The sequence below is a fragment of the Rhincodon typus genome, chromosome 10 (genome assembly GCF_021869965.1).
Source record: "Rhincodon typus isolate 14 chromosome 10, sRhiTyp1.1, whole genome shotgun sequence".
NCBI classification, from domain to species: Eukaryota; Metazoa; Chordata; class Chondrichthyes; order Orectolobiformes; family Rhincodontidae; genus Rhincodon; species Rhincodon typus.
The window spans coordinates 78,400,098-78,423,947 of record NC_063341.1 but is presented as its reverse complement, the minus strand read 5'-3'; the positions used below and the strand labels follow the sequence as shown (position 1 = coordinate 78,423,947).

At 45.3% G+C, this 23,850-nt stretch overlaps 1 protein-coding gene across 1 annotated transcript in view; it reads left to right on the top strand.

Annotated features, from left to right (window-relative positions):
• The window catches only part of LOC109937347 (collagen alpha-1(XXIV) chain), a 180,451-nt gene that overhangs the window by 128,450 nt on the left and 28,151 nt on the right, over positions 1-23,850 (top strand). Inside the window, exons 8-10 of the mRNA XM_048601567.1 lie at positions 8,515-8,559; positions 14,242-14,295; positions 17,488-17,532. Of these exons, the coding sequence (XP_048457524.1) occupies positions 8,515-8,559; positions 14,242-14,295; positions 17,488-17,532 (144 nt within the window). The remainder of the gene's footprint in view (positions 1-8,514; positions 8,560-14,241; positions 14,296-17,487; positions 17,533-23,850) is intronic.

Here is a 23,850-nt window from a genome sequence, read left to right as displayed (position 1 = left end):
GAATATTGTGTACAGTTCTAGTTGCTATACTACGCGAAGGATGTGGAGGTTTTGGAGCAGACACAGAAATAGTTTATCAGGATGTTGCTTGGTTTGGAAGATATTAGCTATGAGAAGAGATTGGACAAACTTGGCATGTTTTCAATTAAACATCGAAGGATAAGGGATAACCTGGCAGACATTTACAAATTTTGAGAGGCATGGATACAATAGACATTCAAAGTCTTCTTCCCAGGGTAGAAATGTCAACTACCAGAGCGCATATGTTTAAGTAAATTTAAAGGAGATACGAAAGGTAAGTTTTTTACACAGAGGGTGGTAAGTGCCTGGAACACACTGCCAGAGGAGATGGTGGAGCCCAATACATGTCACGTTATGGCTGTACAACATTGGTGAGGCCACATTTGGAGTACTGCATACAGTTCTAGTTGCCCTGCTATAGGAAGGATGTTATTAAACTGGAAAGGGTGCAAAAAGGTTTACAAGAACGTTACCGAGACTGGAGGGTTTGAGTTAAAAGAAGAGGCTGGATAGGCTGGCACTTGTTTCCCTGAGGCATAGGAGGCTGAGGAGTGACCTTATAGGGATTTATAAAATCATGAGGGGCATAGATAGGGTGAATAGCTAACGTGTTTTCCCAGGTTAGGAGAGTCCAAAATTAGAAGGCATAGGTTTAAGGTGAGAGGGGTAAGATTTAAAAGGGACCTGAGGGGTGACTTTTTCAAACAGGGGTGGTGTGTGTATGGAACGAGCTGCCAGAGGAAGTGGGAGAGGCGAGTACAATGGCAACATTTAAAAGACATTTGGACAGGTACACGGTCAGGAAAGGTTTAGAGGGATATGGGACAAATGCAAACAAATGGGTCTAGTTCAGTTTGGGAAACTTTGTTGGCAGGGAGGAGTTGGACCAAAGGGTCTGTTTCCATGCTGTATGACTCTATGACTCTATAATAGTAATGTTTAAGAGGCATCTTGACAGGTATATGAATAGGCAGGGAGTAGAAGGATACAGAGCATCCAGAGGCAAAAGATTTTTAGTTTAGAAAGACATCATGTGTTGGTGTAGTCTTGTGGGCTGAAGGGCCTGTTCCTGTGCTGTACTGTCCTATGAGTGCAAGATGAGAAGCTTTGAGGTTTTTTCACCAAAATTCAAATGACATTCGAGCAAATAACTAAATGGTTTCTTTTTACTGCATATTTCTTCATCATGCGTTACTCATTGCCATTTTAAAAAAAAACTAAATAAAGTTTCTGTTGAATAATTATCAAAGTGATAATCTTTGACATTTAATTTGCAATGAAGTTCACTGCTGCAAAATTTGCCCACATCTCATTTTGAATGAGGCATAAGGAGGCAGCTATTCTTTAGGTCTTGATGATGTGTTGATTAAATATACAGTGGAATAATTGTTGCTCGGGGATTGTTAGTCAGACTTTGTCTTCTGTGTCACAAACTCCATTCCAATGTCACCAACTCCATCCCATTTCCTGGCTGCTGTCTTCAAGTGGCTCAGTGTCTAATTTATGCTTGAAGCTGTTCAGAGGAATGTTTCCTAGACTAATTCCTGGAATGAATGGGTTATTTTATGAGGGAAGGTTATACAGACTAGGCTCGTAACTGCTGGAATTTAGAAGAGTCAGAAGTGACTTTATGGAAATATCTAATATCCTGAGAGGTTATGACAGGATGGCTGTGGAGAGAATGTTTCCTTTTGTGGGACAATCTAGAGCTCGGGGTCACTGTGTAGGAATCAGGGGTTGTCCTTTCAAGGCAGCGATGAGAATTTCTTTCTGACAGAGGGTCATGAGTCTTTGGAACTCTGCTTCCACCACCTTTTGAGGAAGAGAGACTTTGACTATTTTTAAGGTGGACAGATTCTTGCTACGCATAGAGGCTGTCATAACTGAGGAAACCTGACTAGGAAAGGAACTTCATTTATTGTTGAACACCAAAATAGACCCATTCCTCGTGTTGTACGTAGACTAGTCTTAACCCGGGATAAACAATGCTGCAGACCCATCTCTGGGCGTCCTTTGTAAAGGGTTTAGATTATGAGTTGAGTAAGCCATTCAGTCTATCAAGCCATTCAATGAGATCATGGCTCATTTGATAATCCTCAACTCCACTCTCCTGCCTTTTCTCCATAATCCATAATCTCTTACTGATTAAAAATCTGTCGCTCTCATCTTTCAATATACTTAATGATCCAGCCTCTACAGCCCTCTGTGGTAAATAATTCTACAGATTCACTCTCCTCTTATTGAAGAAACCCCATTTGCCTTCCCTATTAACCAACAAACTTGAATATTAGTGATTATTGATTGATGTTTGAAGACTTGTACACCTCTTCCAAATTTCCCTTCAACACTCTTCTCCGCAAAGATAACTAGTCTAGCCTTTCCAACTTAACTCCATCGCTATAATCACTTCAGCTCTGGAGCCATTCTTGTAAACCTCCTTTGAACCCTCACTTCCTCCACCACCGATGCTCAGTCGCAGCAGTGCATACTATCTACAAGATGCACTGCAGAAATTCGCCAAAGATCCTCAGACAGCACCTTCCAAACACACGACCACTTCTACCTAAAAGGACAAGGGCAGTAGATACACGGGAACACTACCCCCTGAAAGTTTTCCTCCAAGCCACTTACCATCCTGACTTGGAAATATATCACCGTTCCTTCACTGTTGCTGGGTCAAAATCCTGGAATTCCCTCCCTATGGGGATTGTGGGTCAACCCACAGCAAAAGTGGACTGCAGTGCTTCAAGAAGGCAGCTCACCACCACCTTCTCAAGGGCACCTAGGGACAGGCAATAAATGATGGCCCAGCCAGAGACACCCACATCCCACAAAATGAATAGAAAAAGAAAAATATGGTGAGCAGAGCTGGATGCAATACTCTACTTGTGCTTTCACTTGTGTTTTACCAAAGTTCAATATTAACTCAGCAGATGTGGTAGCATCTATAAAGAGAAAGCAAAGCTAATGCTTCGAGTCCAGTGACCCTTCTTCAGAACAGACAGACCCTTCCACAGATACCGCCAGATTTGAGTTTGTCTAGCAATGTGTATTTTTGTTTCTGATTTCCAGCATCTGCAGTGCTTTGGTTTTTATTCACTGTTAACTTCCCTGCTTTTGTACAAAATGCCTTTACTTACCTGAGAGAACTGGTGCCACAGGTAGGAGGTCAGCACTCGAGACTGCAAACAAATAAACCAATTAGCACCAGCTGCTCAAGCACATTCCACCCTCCAATAAGATCAGGGCAGGTCTGATTGTAACACAAACCCACATTCCCACCAGTTCCTGATAACCCTGTCACACCTTTTGAGGAAGACAATTCTAAAGACTCACGCTCCTTTGAGAGAAAATAACTTCTTCTCATCTCTGTCTTAAATGGATGATCCCATATTTTTGCACAGTGACTCCATTTCTAAGTGAGCTTGTTAATTTGAAGGACATTATTAAATTAACCAAAGACTAAATCATCTTGCAGGTTGGTTCATCACTTTCTGGAGAAGTAAAAGAAAGTTTGGAGTTCAGACAAAGTGCTGGAAATACTCAGCAGGTCAGGTAGTCACTGCAGAGAGAGACACCGAATAAGAGTTTCAGCTCAGTGACTTTGTCACAGAGTACCAGATCATAGAATCCCTACAGTGTGTAACAGGCCCTTCGGCCCAACAAGTCCACACTGAACCTCAGAGCATCCCACCCAGACCCATCCTAATCTACACATCCCTGGACACAATGGGCAATTTAGCATGGCCAATCCACACTAACCTGCACATCTTTGGACTGTGGGAGGAAACCGGAGCACCTGGAGGGAACCCACACAGACACGGGGAGAATGTGCAAACTCCACACAGACAGACACCCGAGGCTGGAATTGAACCCAGGGTCCCTGGTGCTGTGAGGCAGCAGTGCTAACCACTGTGTTACCGTGCCGCCCTATGTGATGTGATTTGGATGATGTAATGTGATGTGATCAGATGTGATTTGTCAACGCACTAAACCAGAAAGTTAACTCCAAGGTGACAGACTGGAGGTGTTTACTTTGCTTCTCTCTCCACACAGGTGGTCAAACCTGCCGTGTATTTCCAGTGTTTGGTTCAGTTTTACAGCATCTGTAGGATTCTGCGTTGATAGAGTCTTTGCTGAGGTGTAATTTTAGCCGCAGTGTTGGCTTTTCCTGCTCTGTTGACCAGATGACTACATTTGGAAAATAATCGCGAATGTGAATATTTTGAGTGGGAATGCCTAAGTGGATTGAACTGTCTCCAGCATTGGAAAAGTAATCTATCTTTGTCTTTCTTCCTGGTTACTGAAACTCTCTCTTTCCAGGATTCTCACTGTCATACTGAGCATTTAATAACGAAAGGAGGATTGGCATGAGCTGGGGAAAGAGTTCTGCACTAACTCTCACAATGATTTCACTGACGAGATTTTCACTTCTTGTAGAATCCCTGCAGTGTGGAAATAGGCCCTTTGGCCCAACAAGTCCACACTGACCCTCAGAGCATCCCACCCAGACCCATTACCACAAACCCATCCAATCTACACATCCCTGGACACTATGGGCCATTTCCATGGCCAATCCACCTAACCTGCACATCTTTGGACTGTGGGAAGAAACCAAAACACCCGGAGGAAATCCACAGACATGGGGAGAATTTGCAAACTCCACACAGACACTCGCTCGAGGGTGGAATCGAACCTGGGCCCCTGGCGCTGCGAGGCAGCAGTGCTAAACACTGTGCCACTTGCGGGCAAACCAAAAACCACAGGCCATAAATATAAAATGTTCAAGAATAAATCCAATCCGAAATTCAGAAGAAACCACTTTCCTCCGAAAGTGAAGAGACTGTGGAGCTCACTTCCACAAGGAGTGGTGGAGGTGATTATAAAGTGATCTGCACATGAAGCAAGCATGATGTTGGGGGAAAGAAAGCTTTTTCACACAGCTGGTAGTCAGGGTGTGGAATGCACTGCCTGGAAATATGCTGGAGGCAGTTTCAACTCAGGCATTCAGGAGGGAATTGGATGGAAATAGAGCACAGAGATAGGGGGAAAGGGATGAGATTGGCGCTATAGAATAGAAACGGTGCAGACACGAGTGGCCTCCTTCTGTGCTGTCACAATTTTATGATTCTGTGAACAGTTTTGATGCATTTAGGAAGAAACGAGTTAATGTTACACCTTGATCGACAAACAGGAGGCTGGAAGAACACAGCAGGCCAGGCAGCATCGGGAGGAAAAGGAATAGTTAACATTTCGGGTATTACCCTTCTTCAGGACTGGATGTGGGGGTAGGGGGAGCTGCAGGTAAAGGGAGGGAGGGAGGGAGGTGGTGATAGGTGGACACTGGTGGTAGGTACGACCCTGGTTGGTCGATGGGAGGGTGAATCCAGTTGGTGGCTGGAAGGGAGGGTCAATAGGTGGAATGGAAGGGAGGAGGTGGGGCTGGAAAGGGAGCCAGGGACGAGTGGGAAGATTATTTGAAATTGGAGAACTCAATGTTTTATCCTCTGGGCTGTAGGGTGCCCAGGCGGAAGATAAGGCATTGTTCCTCAAGTTTGCATTCCGAGTTGCTGCGACACTGAAGGAGGCTGAGGACGGACATGTCGGTGGGGGGGTGCTGGGGGGTAGTTGAAACGTGTGGTGACTGGGAGGTTAGGTTGGCCGTTACGGGCCAGACAAAGATGCTCAGCAAAACAGTCACCTAGTCTACGTTTGGTCTCACTGATGTAGAGAAGACCACATCGGGAGCACCGGATACAGTAGACTAGGTTGGAGGAGATGCAGGTGAGGATCTGACTCACCTGGAAGGGCTGTTTAGAGACCTGGATGGAGGTGGTATGTGGGCAGGTGTTACACCTCACTGGGATAGCATGCTGGAAATCAAGCCCCACTATTCCAGGGAACATCAGAAAAGTTAATGTATTTCAAAAGTCCACAGAACTCTTCACTTTCCCTGACTTAGGTTGAGAGAAAGCATGAACTTGGTTTCTGTAATTAACAGGAATTACTCTTTATTACAAGTAAATAAGTCTGGCTACTGGTAAATAATGATGAACCATCGGCTTTTAACTCTATTAATTAAAGCTGTAATCCTTTATAAGCTCCCTTTACAGATAGACAAGAAAAATGATGACAGGAAAGACTGGAAAAGCAGTTCATTTGTTCCTGTTCTCAAGGGTTTGCTGAGATGGTTCTTGTGCTGGTTATAACGTTGCTTTCTGGTCTTCCATCTCCAGATGCTTTCACTGGTTTTGCAGGAAGTACACAGTGTGGCTGGCTCATATTTATAAAAGGTTTCTGACATATTAATTTAAAGTCACAGCTTACAGCAATTGCTGTAGAAAAAAACACCTGCTATTCTTCAAGTTTAAAGTGGCTTTTACTGCAGAGGATGGACAGAGCTCCTGGTCACCACTTTACCAAAAGGATGTAGATGCTTTGGAGAGGGTACAGAGGAGGTTCACCAGGATGTTGCCTGGTATGGAGGGCTAGCTATGAAGAGAGGCTGAGTAGATTAGGATTATTTCCATTAGAAAGACAGAGGTTGAGGGGGGACCTGATTGAGGTCCACAAAATCATGAGCGGTATAGACAGGGTGGATAGCAAGAAGCTTTTTCCCCAGAGTGGGGGACTCAATTACTAGGGGTCATGATTTCAAGGTGAGAGGGGAAAAGTTTAATGGAGATATATGTGGAAAGTTCTTTGCGCAGAGGCTGGTGGGTGCCTGGAACGCATTGCCAGCAGAGGTGGTAGAGGCGGGCACGATAGCGTCATTTAAGATATATCTAGACAGATACATGAATGGGCAGGGAGCAGAGGGATACAGATCCTTGGAAAATAGGCGACAGGTTTAGATAGAGGATCTGGATCGGCGCAGGCTTGGAGGGCTGAAGGGCCTGTTCCTGTGCTGTAATTTTCTTTGTTCTTCTTCTTTGAACTGACGGAGGTCTGAAGGATTTGCACACAACCCCATGGCTCCAGCTCCTCTGCACACTGCACTTCAATTACAGCAGGAAGCAGCAGCTGTGTAAACAGTGAGCACAATGGGAGTCAGGCTCTTTGCTTCCAAAACATGCAGCAATCCTTCATTTTAAAACTCTTCTTTTCTCATTGCAGTCCACAATCAAAAATACAGAAAAATAAAAAGACACGGTGTTTAAAAAAAAAGGGGAGAGAGGGACAGATGGTTGCATTGATTGAGTGAGATGAAGAGGGGATGCGCGAAGGCTCATGTGAAGCAGAAATGTCCATTGTTTGTGATAATGTGGTACACATTGAATTGCGACTGCAGACACGTGACAAATGCGCACAAGAGCACAAAGCAAGGAGGTTGGGTTAAATGTTTTCTCAATTACTGGTCAGGCCTTCAAATGGGAAGATTGTGGATCCCTGCATTTTGGGAAGGATGTCAAGACCTGGGAGAGGATGCAGAGGAGATTTACCAGAACGTTGCGAGAGATTTCAGTTGCAGGGGAGACTGGAGAAACTGCGAATGTTAAGGGGAGACTGGAGAAACTGCGAATGTTCTCCTTAGAGCAGGGAAGGTGAAGAGGGGCTTGAATTGTGCTGGTCAGAATTATGACAAGTTTCGATTGGGTAAATCAGGTGAAAGTATTTCCAGTGACAGGAGAGTCCAGAGGGAGACGGATTGAAGGGAATCCAGAAAAGAGTCAGAGAGGGAGATGAGAGTTTCTTTTATCTGGAACATGCTGCCTTAAAGGGCAGTGGAAGCAGATTCAGTCATAAATTTTGAAAGAGTATTTGATAAATGCTTGAAGGTGGAAACATTTACAGGGTGATGGGAAAAGGAGTAGGAAGAGAGAGTCTTATTGGATAGATCTTTTACAATCCCAATAGGCTGAATGCCATTGTCCTGTGCTGTCATTTCTAAATTCTACAAATGTTTGACCATTTGTGTTATGACCTTGCAGTATTTGGCAAAATACAGAGAAAGAGTTTGCCTGAAAGTGTGGGTAATTCTTCTTTGAATAAGTGTGCCCCTTTTTAAGAAAAGTTTTCTCAGGCAAATATTTTAATGTGATGTTGGCACACGGGAGATGGGCATGGCATGTCATGATAATAGGTCAATGTAGCTGGTTTCTAGTCTTGTAGCGATTGTAATGGGGTCAGCCAGGTGACCCTCATAGAATCTGAGTTCCCTGACTGGAGCTTTTAATCTGGTCCAATCAGGGAGCCCTGGCTGACGGATATAAACAGGACTGTCAGAGGTTCCGTTCACTCTGAGAGCTGGTTCTGATGGAGTTGGATCAGTGTCAAGAACTCTCCATGTGTAAATAAAGGGTGACTTGGTGACAGGATACTGACCTCTGTGGAATTATTTCATATCTGACTGATTATACAAGTGAATTAACTTTGCATCTGCAGTGTCTCTCTGGTATTAATTACACTGGGGAAAGGATTTGAGGTGTTGGCACATTGTTTCACTGTCTGGCCATGAAAAACACATCACTTTTTCTAATATTTCTCTTTCAGGGTCCCAAAGGATACCAAGGTGCACCTGGACCCCCAGGGGAACGTGTATGTAGTATTCTTCTCTCTCTACTAACAGGTCCATCATCATGTCACTTTATTAATTGTTATTTCTCAGGTGGTGGATTTTTAAATTGCTGTTCTCCAAGCTGCTGCCAATTATCTCACTCACATTCAGCCCTGACCTTCTGTCACTCCTTTGATCGATGAATTAAGGATTATGGGGAAAGGCAAGGAAGTGGAGTTGGGGATTATCAGATCAACCACAATCTCACTGAATGGTGGAGCAGACTCAGTGGGCTGAATGGCCTGTTTCTGCTCCTATTTCTTATGGCCTTATGGATCTGCATTGACTCCTGGTCCAGCAATGCTTCCATTTTAGATTCCATGGCTAGAGTGTTATGAGCTGTTTGTTGCTGGCTGGTTTTCGGCTGAGGGTCCCCACAAGATTCCTCAACTGTCCTTCCTGTCACTTCCAGCATTGAGTTCCCTTCCTTCCGTCACCCAACTGGAGGCCCCTACATAGCCAATTAGGCTCAGGGTTAGGCCATTCTCCATCCTGGCCCCTGGTATAGAGGGGTGGTCTTCTGAGGGAAAGGCTACACAGTTTGGGGCTCTACTCACTGGAGTTTAGAAGAATGAGAGGTGATCTCATTGAAACATATCGGATTCTTAAGGGGCTGGTCAGGGTCAATGCTGAGAGGATGTTTCCCCTCGTGGGAGAGTCTATGACCAGGTGGTATAGTCTCAGAATAAAGGGGCCTCAATTTAAGTCAGAGATGAGGAGGAATTTCTTCTCTCAGATGGTTGTGAGTCTTTGAACCTCCTTGCCACAGAGAGAGCTGTGGGGGCAGAGCCCTTGTGTATATTTAAGGTGAAGATAGATAAATTCTTGATCAGTCGGGGAATCGAGGGTTATGGCCAAAGGACAGGAAAGTGGATGTAGGATGTTAGGGTGGCACAGTGTCACGCTGTCCCACAGTGCCAGGGATCCAGGTTCAATTCCAGACTTGGGAGACTGTGTGGAGTTTGCACATTTTCCCTTTCTCTGTGTGTGTTTCCTTCGGGTGCTCTAGCTTCCTCCCACAGTCCAAAGATGTGCAGGTTAGGTGGATTGGCCGTGCTAAATTACCCATAGTGTGCAGGTTAGGTGGTTTAGCCATGGGAAATGCAGGGGTTACAGGGATAGGTTGAGAGCCTGGGTCTGGGTGGAATGCTCTTCATAGGGTTGGTGAAAATCAATGGGCTGAATGGCCTGTTTACATGCTGTAGGGATTTAATGAATGTCAGATCAACAATGATTCTGTTGAATGGTCAAGGGGCCGAATGGCCTACTCCTGGTCTATGATGTTGACCAACAGTAAGAGGTCAGGGTGCTGGGAGGAAGCTCTGACAGACCAGGCCCCTGATGGGAAGGTATAGAAGAGGAAGTGGGAGGAGGCTTGTGTGGGGCTCTGTGTTGGAAACAGACTGCTTCCAAAACATTTATCGAAGGTTAGGGTTAAATCTACTGCAAAGAAATTGAACATTCAGATCAACTGGTCAGCCCCTTTACGTCTTACCCTGCCGCCATATCCTTCAATTCCTTTCTCCCTCATTGGTTACCCAGCTCCCCTTTGGAAAAAAATTCAGTTAAACATAAAAAACTGGAATAAACCGCTTGCCTAATAATAATCATGTAACCACTGTCACTTGTATTAAAAATACATCTGGTTCACTCATGTCCTTTAAGGAAGGAAACTGTCATCCTTACCTGGTCTGGCCTACATGTGACTCCAGACCCACAGCAATGTGGTTGATCCTTAAGCAAACATGGACAGAAATTGGTAGAGAAACTCAGCAGGTCTGGCAGCATCTGTGGAGAGAGAAAAACAGAGTTAATATTTTGAGTCCAGCGATCCATCTTCAGAATTGACTCTTATTTGCCCTCTGGGCAATTAGGGATTTGTGCAATAAACGCTGGCCCAGCCAACGATGCCCACGTCCCATGGGCAAGTTTTTTAAAATTCTCCCCGCTCTCTGGGGAAAGATGTTGTGCCTGTACTTCTGATTGGATTTACTCATGATGAAGAATACTGCAGCGAGTAACTCACCTCCAGACTCCCCAAAGCCTGTCCACCAACTACAAGGCACAAGTTGGGAGTGCGATGGAATACTCCCCACTTGCCTGGATGGGTGCAGCCCCAACAACACTCAGGAACTGGTTCAAGAAGGCAGCTCACCACCACCTCGAGGGCAACTGGGAACAGCTAATTATTTCTGGCCTAGCCAGTGACACCCATGTCCCAAAGGAAATAAAAAAAATTATCTTTTACTTACATTGTCTGTTCTGATCTCTGACCAATCAGTAACTTGCTGTCTATATCTGTTCCATCAAACTTTTCCTAATGTCAAAAACCTCTATCAATTGCCCCCTCATCCTTCAGGCTCTTTGCAAATGCAGGATGTTGTTGCAATATGAGCCAGTCTGGCTTCATGTACAATTAACACTAGGAGAAAAAGCAGATTTATTTTGCTTCAGAGAGAGCAGGAACTGCAGATGCTGGAGAATCTGAGATAACAAGGTGTAGAGCTGGATGAACACAGCAGGCCAAGCAGCATCAGAGGAGCAGGAAGGCTGACGTTTCAGGCCTAGACCCTTCTTCAGAAATGGGGGAGGGGAAGGGTGTGCTGAAATAAATAGGGAGAGAGGGGGAGGCGGATAGAAGATGGATAGAGGAGAAGATAGGTGGAGAGGAGACAGACAGGTCAAAGAGGCGGGGATGGAGCCAGTAAAGGTGAGTGTAGGTGGGGAGGTAGGGAGGAGATAGGTCAGTCCAGGGAGGACGGACAGGTCAAGGGGGCGGGATGAGGTTAGTAGGTAGGAGATGGGGGTGGGGCTTGAGGTGGGAGGAGGGGATAGGTGGGAGGAAGGACAGGTTAGGGAGGCGGGGACAAGCTGGGCTGGTTTTGGGATGTGGTCGGGGGAGGGGAGATTTTGAAGCTTGTGAAGTCCACATTGATACCATTGGGCTGCAGGGTTCCCAAGCGGAATATGAGTTGCTGTTCCTGCAACCTTCGGGTAGCATCGTTGTGGCACTACAGGAGGCCTAGGATGGACATGTCGTCTGAGGAATGGGAGGGGGAGTTGAAATGGTTCGCGACTGGGAGGTGCAGTTGTTTAGTGCAAACCGAGTGTAGGTGTTCTGCAAAGCGGTCCCCAAGCCTCCGCTTGGTTTCCCCGATGTAGAGGAGGCCACACCGGGAACAACGGACACAGTATACCACATTGGCAGATGTGAAAAGTGCCGGGTGAGGTGGGGCTGGAGGGGAGTGTGGAGTGGACAAGGGAGTCACGGAGAGAGTGGTCCCTCCGGAAAGCAGATAAGGGTGGGGAGGGAAAAATGTCTTTGGTGGTGGGGTCGGATTGCAGATGGTGGAAGTGCTGGAGGATGATGCATTGGATCCGGAGGTTGGTGGGGTGGTACGTGAGGACGAGGGGGATTCTGTTTTTGTTGTTATTGCGGGGATGGGGTGTGAGGGATGAGTTGCGGGAAATGCGGGAGACACGGTCGAGGGTGTTCTTGACCACTGAGGGGGGGACGTTGCGGTCCTTGAAAAACAAGGACATCTGAGATGTACAGGAGATTTATTTTGCTGGCAGGTTTTTCAAATTCTTGCTATTTGGCTGTTCTTTGCTGTAATAACTGGTCTGCTACTGGTCGAACTCAGATACATCCCTGGGTCTGGATATAAATCATGTTGGTGAACGACAAATGGCCTGTCACCCCGCCTCACGACCTCAACCCACTCCAACAATCCTCACCCCACACCCCTCATTCTGTCCCCTGAGTCCACACCCTGATGTTACCCCCACACCCTTCATCCTGCCCCACACCCTTCAACCTGCCCCTGACCCCCACACCCCTTACCCTGCCCCATGCCTCTCACCCTGTCCCCTGAGTCCACACCCTGATGCTACCCCCAGACCCTTCATACAGCCCCCGCACCCTTTACCCTGCCCTTGACCCCCACACCCCTTACCCTGCCCCCACACCCTTCACCCTGCCCCACACCCTTCGACCTGCCCCTGACCCCCAAATCCCTTACCCTGCCCCCATACCTCTCACCCTGTCCCCTGAGTCCACACCCTGACGTTACTCCCACACCCTTCGTACAGCCCTTCACCCTGCCCCGACCCCCAAACCTCTTACCCTGCCCCCACACCCTTCACCCTGCCCCCAGCCCACCCCCTCATTTTGAGAGGGCTAGAATACAAGATCAGAGATGTATGAGGCTCTGGTAGAACACATTTGGAATATGGTGAGCAGTTTTGGGCCCCATATCTAAGGAAGAATGTGCTGCTGCTGGAGGGGGTCCAGAGGAAGAATGATCCTGGGGATGAAGGCCTTGTCATACAAGGAGCAGTTGAGGAATCTGGGTATGTACTTGATGAAGTTTAGAAGAGTGGGGGCTATCTGATTAAAACTTACAAAATACTGAGAGGCCCGGATAGAGTATATGTGGAGAAGACGTCTCCACTGGTAGGAGAGAGTAGGAACCGAGGACACAGCCTCAGAGTGAAGGGACGACCCTTTAGAACAGAGATGAGGAGGAATTTCTTCAGCAGAAGGTGGTGAAATTGTGGAAATCGTTGCCATGGAGGGATGTGGAGGCCAAGTCATTGAGTGTATTTAAAACAGAGATAGACAGGTCCATGATTGGTAAGGAGATTGAGGGATACGGGGAGAAGACAGGAAAATGGATTTGAGAAACATATAAGCCTTGATCGAATGGCCTAATTCTGATCTTATACCTTATGGAGAAGCTGGTCGGCCTAGGCTTGTACCCATTGGACTTTAGAGGAGTAAGCGATGAAACAGAAAAGATCCTGAGGGGTCTTGATAGGATGAATGTGAAAAGGATGTTTCCTCTTCTGGGAGAAGCAGAGCCCTGAAATATTTTTAAGCCGGATGTAGATTAATTCTTGTTAAGCAAGGAGGTTAAAGGTTATCAGGGACAGACAGCAATGTTGGTATGAGATTACAGTCAGATCAATGAATGAAGGAGCAGGCTGGAGGGGCTGAATGGCCTACTTCTGATCCTGGTTCATCTATCTATGTACCACATTATTGTTAGAAACCCATCCATTCATTAATGCCCATCACGGAACAAAAGCTGCTGTCCTTACCTAGTTCAACCAACATGTGACTCCAGACCCACAGCAAAACGTTTTTTTAAATTCATTTACAGAATGAGGGTCTCACTGGCCAGGCAGCATTTATTGCCGATCCCTAATTGTCCAGAGGGCAGTTAGGAGTCAACCACATTGCTGTGGGTCTGGAGTCACATGGAGCCAGAGTAGTAAATTCTTTCCCCAAAGAGCATTTGTGAACCAGATGGCTTTTCCTGACAATTGGTAGCAGTCTCATGGGCATCATTAGATCTTCATTCCAAATTTCTCTTGAATTTAAATTCCACTATGGTAGGGTTCAAACCCCCAGTTCCTGGAACATTGCCTGGTTCTCTGGATTAATTGTCTAGTGATAATATCAGAGAGCCATTGGCTCCACAAAATGGCCTGGTAAGTCAGTGAGTTATGTTTGACTTTCTGATGGGTAATTAGGAATAAACACAAACTGTTGGCTGCGACTTTCACACGCTTCCTTTGAATAAAGATAAAATTGTGCTCCTCAGTCTGTTATTTTTGAAGGTGGTCTGTATTTTAATGCCAGATGTTTTACTTTGCAGGGTCTCCCTGGGCCAGATGGGAACCTGGGAGTGAGTGGATACCCAGGCAGGCAGGTGCAGTAACTACACGTTGGATTTTACACATGCTGCTTCCATCTCAGTCCCACAATCGACCAATCTCAGCCTTTCTTTAAACCTTCAAATAACATTGCTGCATTTGCTTACGTTAAGCTTTTGTTTGTTGCCCGGAACATGAATCCTGATGAAAAGGGAGACTTGTTATTGCAGCTTTTCATCAGGACAAATGCACGAATGCCTTTCTATTCATTTGTGGGATGTGGGTGTCGCTAGCTGGCCAGCATTTCTTGTCCATCCCTAGTTGCTCTTGAGAAGGTGGTGGTGAGCTTCCTTCTTAAACCACTGCAGTCCACAATGCCATCAGGGAGGGAATTCCAGGATTTTGACCCATCGACAGTGAAAGAACGGCGATATACTTCCAAGTCAGGATGGTGAGTGGCTTGGAGGGGAATTTGCAGGGCGTGGTGTTCATCTATGTGTGCTGCCATTGTCCTTCTAGATGGAAGTGGTTGCAGGTTTGGAAGGTGTTGTCTGAGGATCTTTAGTGAATTTCTGCAGTGCACCTTGTAGATAGTACACACTGCTGCTACTGAGCGTCGGTGGTGGAGGGAGTGAATGCTTGTGGATGTAGTGCCAATCAAACGGGCCGCTTTGTCCTGGATGGTGTCAAGCTTCTTGAGTGTTGATGGAGCTGCACGCATCCAGGCAAGTGGGGAGTATTCCATCACACTCCTGACTTGTGCCTTGTAGATGGTGGACAGGCTTTGAGGAGTCAGGAGGTGAGTTACTTGCCACAGTATTCCCAGCTTCTGGCCTGCTCTTGTAGCCACTGTGTTAATATGGTGAGTCCAGTTGAGTTTCAGGTCAATGATAACCCCCAGGATGTTGATAGTGGGGGATTCAGTGATGGTAACACCATTGAATATCCAGGGACAGTGGTTAGATTGTCTCTTATTGGTGATGGTCATAGCCTGGCATTTGTGTGACACGAATGTCATTTGCCACTTGTCAGCCCAAGCCTGGATATTGTCCAGATCTTGTTACATTTGAACACGACTGCTTCAGTATCTGAGGAGTCACAAATGGTGCTGTACATTGTGCAAGCATTGGTGAACATCCCCACTTCTGACCTTATGATGGAGGGAAGATCATTGATGAAGCAGCTGAAGATGGTTGGGCTGAGGACACTACCCAGAGGAATTCTTGCAAAGATGTCCTGGAGCTGGGATGATTGACCTCCCACAACCACGACCATCTTTCTACATGTCACCTCCAACCAGCAGAGAGTTTGATCCCTGATACCCATTGATTCCAGTTTTGCCAGGGCTCCTTGATACCACACTTGCTCGAATGTTGTCACTCTCACCACACCTCTGGAATTCAGCTCTTTTGTCCATGTTTGAACCAAGGCTGTAATGAACAGTGATTGTGACAGCTTTTACTACAAGAGAAATGGTGCTGATTAGTTGATAAAACGATTCTAATTGGCTGAGGTGTTGCTGTGAATAAAGCAATGGGGAACTATAGGCCCCCAAAGTTCCTCTATCCTTTTTAAAAATTGCAAGACTTGAGCAAATTCCCCTCTTTTGCATACAATGGCTCCTTATGGAGGATGTGTGTCATTTCAAGGAAGTTGAACTGATTTTCTTAAATTGGTTGTTAGCATAGGTAGTGGCAAATTTGGGATTGTTCAATAGGTGCAATGTCAGAAGCACATCTAACAGTATCAAATTTATTTTGGGTTTTGGAATTGGGGTTAGTTGGGACAGTCTGTACTGTGTCCATTATGAAATACCGAAGAAGCATTGCTAGTTCTGACTTTAGAGTTAAAGGGGCTATAGTTTAAGTTTGCATATTAGTAATTCAGAATCAGATTTTGCTACAAGATAGAGGATCAGATTGTTTGACAAATAAGATTTTGTCTCTTCTTCATTGATGAAACCTGGGTGAGTTTCCTTTACCTTAGAGAGTGCTCACAATCAGGCATTAACCTTGAGGACAAAGTCCAGAGTTAGGATACTAGCAACAATTTACTTCTACCTGGAATTCTTCAAAAGGATGAATCTTCACCTTCAAAAATGAAAGACCACTTGGTCACTTTGGGATATGGGTGACTTCAGACCAAGGAGCCACCAGTAAAAGGCTGATGTCCCTCCAGGTTACACACTGCAGTTAGGAACAACCATATTTTAGATGAGGCTTGAGGGTCTGAATGGCTCGCTTCTCTTCCAATTTTTGATTGTCTAAATTAGACAGGAATTAAACCATACGAGAGATTGACTTAGTCATATTTTCACATTGCGATGATTGTAGAAGATGAGGCTGGATGTCCACCTCACTGTTCTGACCAGGACTGTGACAGCATTGACTGGTGAAATTGGGCTTATGATAGGCCACAGCAGAGAACCCATTGGTGGATTTGAGAAATGCACAAAAAATAACTGAATAAATCATTTTAAGTCTAATTCTGATTGATTGTTGCCAGCCAATTGTATAAAATATAAAAAAAGAATAATGATTGAAGTTAAGACAGTGATCAGCCATTATAATATTTAGGATAGAACAGATTCCCAAGGCTGAATAGCCTCTTCCTGCTCCAATTCTCTTTGACGCATTTTGCTGTGTGTAGCCAAAAGGTAGAAGTGTGGAGTAAAGCAACAATGTAAGGTAGTATTTGAAATTTGAGAGTAATTTGTAAAAACTATGTTGGCATATGGTGCCTGCAGCTCTGATTAACTTAATGCTTGTGTAATTCCTGCTCATGGATGGCAGGGAGGTTTTTGAAAGTTTCTCACAATGTTCAGTTTGTTAAGAGCAAGTGTAATGGCGAGAGGAATTGGGGAAGATTCGAGGAGGATATTTTTTTCCATGGATATTAGCTCTCCACTCTCATGAACAAATGGGGGAAATCAGGCCCTACCATCTAAGAGGCAGGCACCCAGCTGAGACTAACTCCAGTTGGATAGTGAGGGGGATGAGCTCAGTCACCAGCTCAGGGTTCTCACAGCTGGGGTCCTATCGAAGACTCTCTGGTACTGAGAAAGCAACAGGATGACTTCTCAAGTAAGTGAGAGGGATAGAGAGAGCATGGCTGTGCTAAGATGATGGTAACTCCACTCCAAGTCTTTTAATCTTAAATTAAAACCTGGCCTCAGCAATTGGACCATCTTTGTGGAGGGCAACCTGTAATCTTAACTCCTAATATGTTTATTCCTCTTTTTATTGCAGGGTTTAGCTGGGCCCAAAGGAAATCCTGGCCCGAAAGGTAGACCGGTGAGTAAGTCTTTGTAGATGCCTGAAAGATAACATAAACAGTACAATGTAAACCACAAGTAAGAGCTACAACTGGCCTTTCGGCCCCAAAAGCCTCTGCTCCCCCATTCAACCAGATTATAGCTGATCATCCACTGCTACTCCACCGACCCACTCCCTTCCCATGTCCCGTAATTCCTTTAATACCCAAAGAAACGTACATCAGACATAGGAACAGGAGTAGGCCTTTCAGCCCTTCGAGTCTGCTCCATCATTCATTATGACCAAGGCTGTTCATCCAACTCAATAACATGTTCCCCCAAATCCTTTGATCCCATCAGCCCAAACGCTATATCCAACTCCTTTTTGAAACCGTACAATGTTTTGGCCTTGACTGCTTTCAGTGGTAGCAAATTCCATAGGCTGAACACTGTCTGGGTGAAGGAATTTCTCCTCTTTTTGTTTTTATTCATTCATGGGGTATGGGCGTAAGTGGCTAGGCAGCATTTATTGCCCATCCCTAATTGCCCAGAGAGCAGTTAAGAGTCAACCACATTGCTGTGGGTCTGGAGTCACATGTAGGCCAGACCCTGTAAGGGCAGCAGATTTCCTTCCCTCAAGAATATAGTGAACCAGATGGGTTTTTCCGACAATTGGCAATAGATTCATGGTAAGACTCTTAATTCCAGATTTCCTTTTTCAATGAATTCAAATTCCTCCATCTGCTATGGCAGGATTTGAACCTAGGTACCCAGAACATTACCTGGGTCTCTGGATTAATAGTCCAGCGATAATACCACTAGGCTATTGCCTCCCCCTAAGTATCAGTCTCAGTCTTTGTGCTGAATACACTCGATGGCTGAGCATCCAAGGTTTTCAGGGATACAGAATTGCAAAGATTAATAAATGAAACTATAATTCTGTGAGTGAAGAAATGTTTCCTCATCTCAGTACTATAGACCCCACGTTCTAAATTCCCTTGCCAGGAGAACACTTTCCAATATCCAAAGATGTATGGACCCAGTACTGCTGGACAAGGCAGATTGCAGAATGAGATAACACAGTATGGAGCTGGAGGAACACAGCAGGTCAGGCAGCATCAGAGAAGCAGGAAAATTGACATTTTAGATCGGGACCATTCTTCAGAAATGGGGGAAGGAGAAGGGGGCTCTGAAATAAATATAGAAAGTGGGGGTCGGTCTGGGGAAAGTAAGTGGGATGGTGATACCGACCTTCCCCAGCCCGAGCCCCGCCTCTCTATTTATTTCAGGGCCCCCTTCCCCTCCCCCATTTCTGAAGCAGGGCCCCGACCCGAAACATCAGCTTTCCTGCTTCTCTGATGCTGCCTGGCCTGCTGTGTTCCTCCAGCTCCACACTGTGTTATCTCTGACTCCAGCATCGGCAGTTCTTACTATCTCTGAGATGCCAGAATGAAGCCTGATTTGATAGATCGAATGTAATTGTATTTTTGTTTAGTTAGTTAGTGTGGTAGCTAGTCACTGAGACATATTCACATCAGGTTGCAGATTGTGCAGCCCTCTGGGGCTGTTAGGGATGAGCAATTGAGGCTGGCCTGCACAGTGACATCCCATGAATGAATTTTTCAAAAATGGTGTATTATATATATATAACGTTTGAAGTTTGGATTTCAAAATAGTGGTATATGGGTGTTTAGAATCATGGATTGCAGCAGCTCAAGAAGGGAGCTCACTATCACCTTCTCAAGGCAATGTATGCTGGCTCAGCCAGTGACGCCACATTCCATGAGCATATAGAGAACACATGAAGAGCTCTCAAGTATAAATATTGCTGTGACTGTACCTTGCAGCACAGAAGGTGCCTATTCGATCCATCATGTTTTTGACTGCTTTGAACAGTAATCCAGTTAGTCCCACTTCCCCTCTACCCCACCACCCCCAATTCCTTTTGCAAAGTACTATAGAATTTGGATCCACTGCCCTATCAAGAGAGTGCGTTCGAAATCCAAACTACTCTCTGGAATTAAGGAAAGGATTTCTTCATGTCTCCTCTGATCATTAGTCAATCATAAGAAGTCAGAGATCTATATATTGAGAGATAGTAGGAACTGCCGATGCTGGAGAATCTGAGATAACAAGATATAGAAACGGATGAACACTGCCTGCCTTGCTGTGTTCATCCAGCTCTACACTTTGTTATATCAGAGATCTATATATTTATTGGTTTTGAGCCTTTGGAAACTGATCTTGTTTATTTAAACCATCGATTTGGAACATGTCTGCCAAATTCCCTGCTAATTTCGCCCTCTTTAAGAACAGTCCTGGCTTCAGCCTCATCCATCTACCTGTAAACACTGAACCCTGGAGACACTCTCATAAATCTCCTCTCTATCCTCTCCAAAACCTTTACATTCTTCCCAAATGATTGTGCCCAGAGTTGAATAATGCAGCTGGAACAAAGTTTTATAAATATTTACCAAAACCTCTTGGATTCTGCTCTGCATTCTTCTATTTATAAAGCCCAGGTCCCTCTTGCTTCATTAGCTTCTCCATTAATCTGTCCTGCCATCTTCCCAGAACACCACCCCCTCCCCACCTCCCCCAGGGCAGCTTTGATCTCCACTTTCCCGCCCCTTTAAAATTGCAAAGCTGCTTTGTCTATCAGTGCTAATTTGATCAGTCTCGGGGTAAATTGCTCAGAAGGTTTGGCCCTTACAGGGAGTCCTGTCCGAGCATTTGTCCTGCTGATGCTTCTTTTCCTACAATTATAGATGTCAGAGTCGGTAAAATCTCCAATGAGAATTGAACTCACTGACCTAGGCACAGTGAAGCTACAGATCTATATCATGAGTTGTGGAATTGCCCTGACATCTGTAATAGTTGCGTCTTGATTTGCAATATGTTGGAATCCCAGTTTGAAAAAAGAAATCAGATCCTTAAGGGATTGTTGAAGAATAGAGCTTTTATATTCAATGTTGGATATTTTACTGTGTAAACTGAAGCAGTTCTCATTGTTATCCTCAGCATTTTCATTCCTGATCACAGGCTGTCTCTGTAACAGTGAGCATTTGTCGTTATAATGATCTTACAACACTGAAACAGGCCATTCAGTGCTACTGTTCTGTACTGGTTTATGCTCGACATGAATATCCTCCCACTCCCTCAACATCTCACCCTATCAGTCTATCCTTCCAATTCTTTCTCCCTCATGGATTTATCCAGCTTTCCCTTTAAGGTATTAATATTCACTTTGACCACTCCCTTTGGGAATGAATCCACATTCCCCTCACTCTCTGGATGAAGAATTTCTCCATGAAAGCCATGGAGCCTCTGGGACATTTTTATATGTTCATTCATGGGATGTGTGTGTCACCAGCTGGGCCAGCACCTTGTTCATCCCTAGTTGCCCTGGAGGAGGTGGTGGTGAGCTGCCTTCTTGAACTGCTGCAGTCCTCCTGCTGTGAGTGAAATAACCCACAGAGGCTGGTATTCCATCAGCAAGTCACCCTTAATTTACATGGGCATTGTCCTTGACACTGGCCCGGCTTCCTCAGAGCCAGCTCTCAGAGTGAGCAGAACCTCTGACACTCCTGTTTATATCTGTCAGCCAGGGCTCCCTGATTGGACCAGATGAACAGCCCCAATCAGGGAACTCATATTCTATGAAGTCCACCTGACTGACCTTGTGTCAGTCACTACAGTAGGTAGACCCACAATGCCACTGTGAACGGAATTCCAGTGACATACAATATGTACACTTTACAGCACGCACCATCGATAAAATACACTCCAGAAATTAACCCAACATCCTCTGACAGCACCTTCCAAACCCATGACTTTGAACTCAATCACCAGGAAGGACAAGGACAGCAGGTACGTGGGAGCACCACCCCCTGCAAATTCCCCTCTAAGCCACTCACCATCTTGACTTGGAAATATATCACCGTTCCTTCACTGTCGCTGGGTCAAAACCCTGGAATTCCCTTTCTAACAGCATTGTGGGTCAACCTACAGCACATGGATTGCAGTGGTTCAAGAAGGCAGCTCGTCACCACCTTCTCAAGGGCAATTGGAGATTGATAATAAATGCTAGCCTAGCCATTGATGCCAACATCCTCCCAATGAATAAATAAAATAAATGTTGCTTTCCCAGCTCTCTTAACTTTGCAGATCATGCTGTGTACCTGGTGATGCAGCCCGTTACTCTGATTGGCCAAGCTTCTCACCCACATCTGGCTCAACCTGCATCATATTTGAATCTCGTTTCATATCAAATACCTGGGTATCTGGAACTCAGTGCCTGAAAGGCTGATCAAAGCAGGAATCCTCACAATGTTTCAGAAATATTTCAATGAGCACTTGAAATGCTGTAGGCCAAGTGCTGGAAACTAGGATTGGAATGGGATATTTGGCGACCAGCAGGAGCATGATGAGCTGAGGGGACTCATTTTTTCCAAATGAAATGCTCTATGAAATGGACAAGTTATAATTTTTCCACTTGGTACTTCACCTGATAAACCTCTGCCCACTCACTTCACTCACCTTTGCCTCTTCACAGACTCTTTATAGTCTCCCGACGATGTCCCTATCTTTGTATCATAGAACATAGAACATAGAACATAGAACATAGAACATTACAGCGCAGTACAGACCCTTCGGCCCTTGATGTTGCGCCGACCTGTGAAACCAATCTGAAGCCTATCTAACCTACACTATTCCATTATCATCCATATGTTTATCCAATGACCATTTAAATGCCCTTAAAGTTAGCGAGTCTACTACTTTTGCAGGCAGGGCATTCCACGCCCTTACTACTCTCTGAGTAAAGAACCTACCTCTGACATCTGTCCTATATCTATCACCCTTCAATTTAAAGCTATGTCTCCTCATGCTAGCCATCACCATCCGAGGAAAAAGGCTCCCACAGTCCACCCTAACTAATCCTCTGATCATCTTGTATGTCTCTATTAAGTCACCTCTTAACCTTCTTCTCTCTAACGAAAACAGCCTCAAGTCCCTCAGCCTTTCCTCATAAGACCTTCCCTCCATACCAGGCAACATCCTGGTAAATCTCCTCTGCACCCTTTCCAATGCTTCCACATCCTTCCTATAATGCGGCGACCAGAACCGTACGCAATACTCCAAGTGCGGCTGCACCGGAGTTTTGTACAGCTGCAACATGACCTCATGGCTCCGAAACTCAATCCCTCTACCAATAAAACCTAACACACCGTACGCCTTCTTAACAACCCTGTCAACCTGAGTGGCAACTTTCAGGGATCTATGCACATGGACACCGAGATCTCTCTGCTCATCCACACTACCAAGAATCTTACCATTAGCCCAGTACTCTGTATTCCTATTACTCCTTCCAAAGTGAATCACCTCACACTTTTCTGCATTAAGCTCCATTTGCCACCTCTCAGCCCAGCTCTGCAGCTTATCTATGTCCCTCTGTAACCTGCAACATCCTTCCGCACTATCCACAACTCCATCGACTTTGGTGTCATCCGCAAATTTACTAACCCATCCTTCTACGCCCTCATCCAGGTCATTTATAAAAATGACAAACAGCAGTGGCCCCAAAACAGATCCTTGAGGTACACCACTAGTAACTGAACTCCAGGATGAACATTTCCCATCAACCACCACCCTCTGTCTTCTTACAGCTAGCCAATTTCTGATCCAAACCGCTAAATCACCCTCAATCCCATGCCTCCGTATTTTCTGCAATAGCCTACCATGGGGAACCTTATCAAACGCTTTACTGAAATCCATATACACCACATCAACCACTTTACCCTCATCCACCTGTTTGGTCACCTTCTCGAAGAACTCAATAAGGTTTGTGAGGCACGACCTACCCTTCACAAAACCGTGTTGACTATCCCTAATCAAATTATTCCTTTCTAGATGATTATAAATCCTATCTCTTATAATCCTTTCCAACACTTTACCCACAACCGAAGTAAGGCTCACTGGTCTATAATTACCAGGGTTATCTCTACTCCCCTTCTTGAACAAGGGGACAACATTTGCTAGTCTCCAGTCTTCTGGCACTATTCCTGTAGACAATGACGACATAAAGATCAAAGCCAAAGGCTCTGCAATCTCCTCTCTAGCTTCTCAGAGAATCCTAGGATAAATCCCATCCGGCCCAGGGGACTTATCTATTTTCACACCTTCCAGAATTGCTAACACCTCCTCCTTATGAACCCCAATCCCGTCTAGTCTAATAGACTGTATCTCAGTATTCTCCTCCACAACATCATCAGCAGATTTAGCTACCACACATTAGGTCCCTTCATTCAAGTGATTAATATGAATTGGAAATAGCTGAGATCCCAGCCCTAATTCCTGT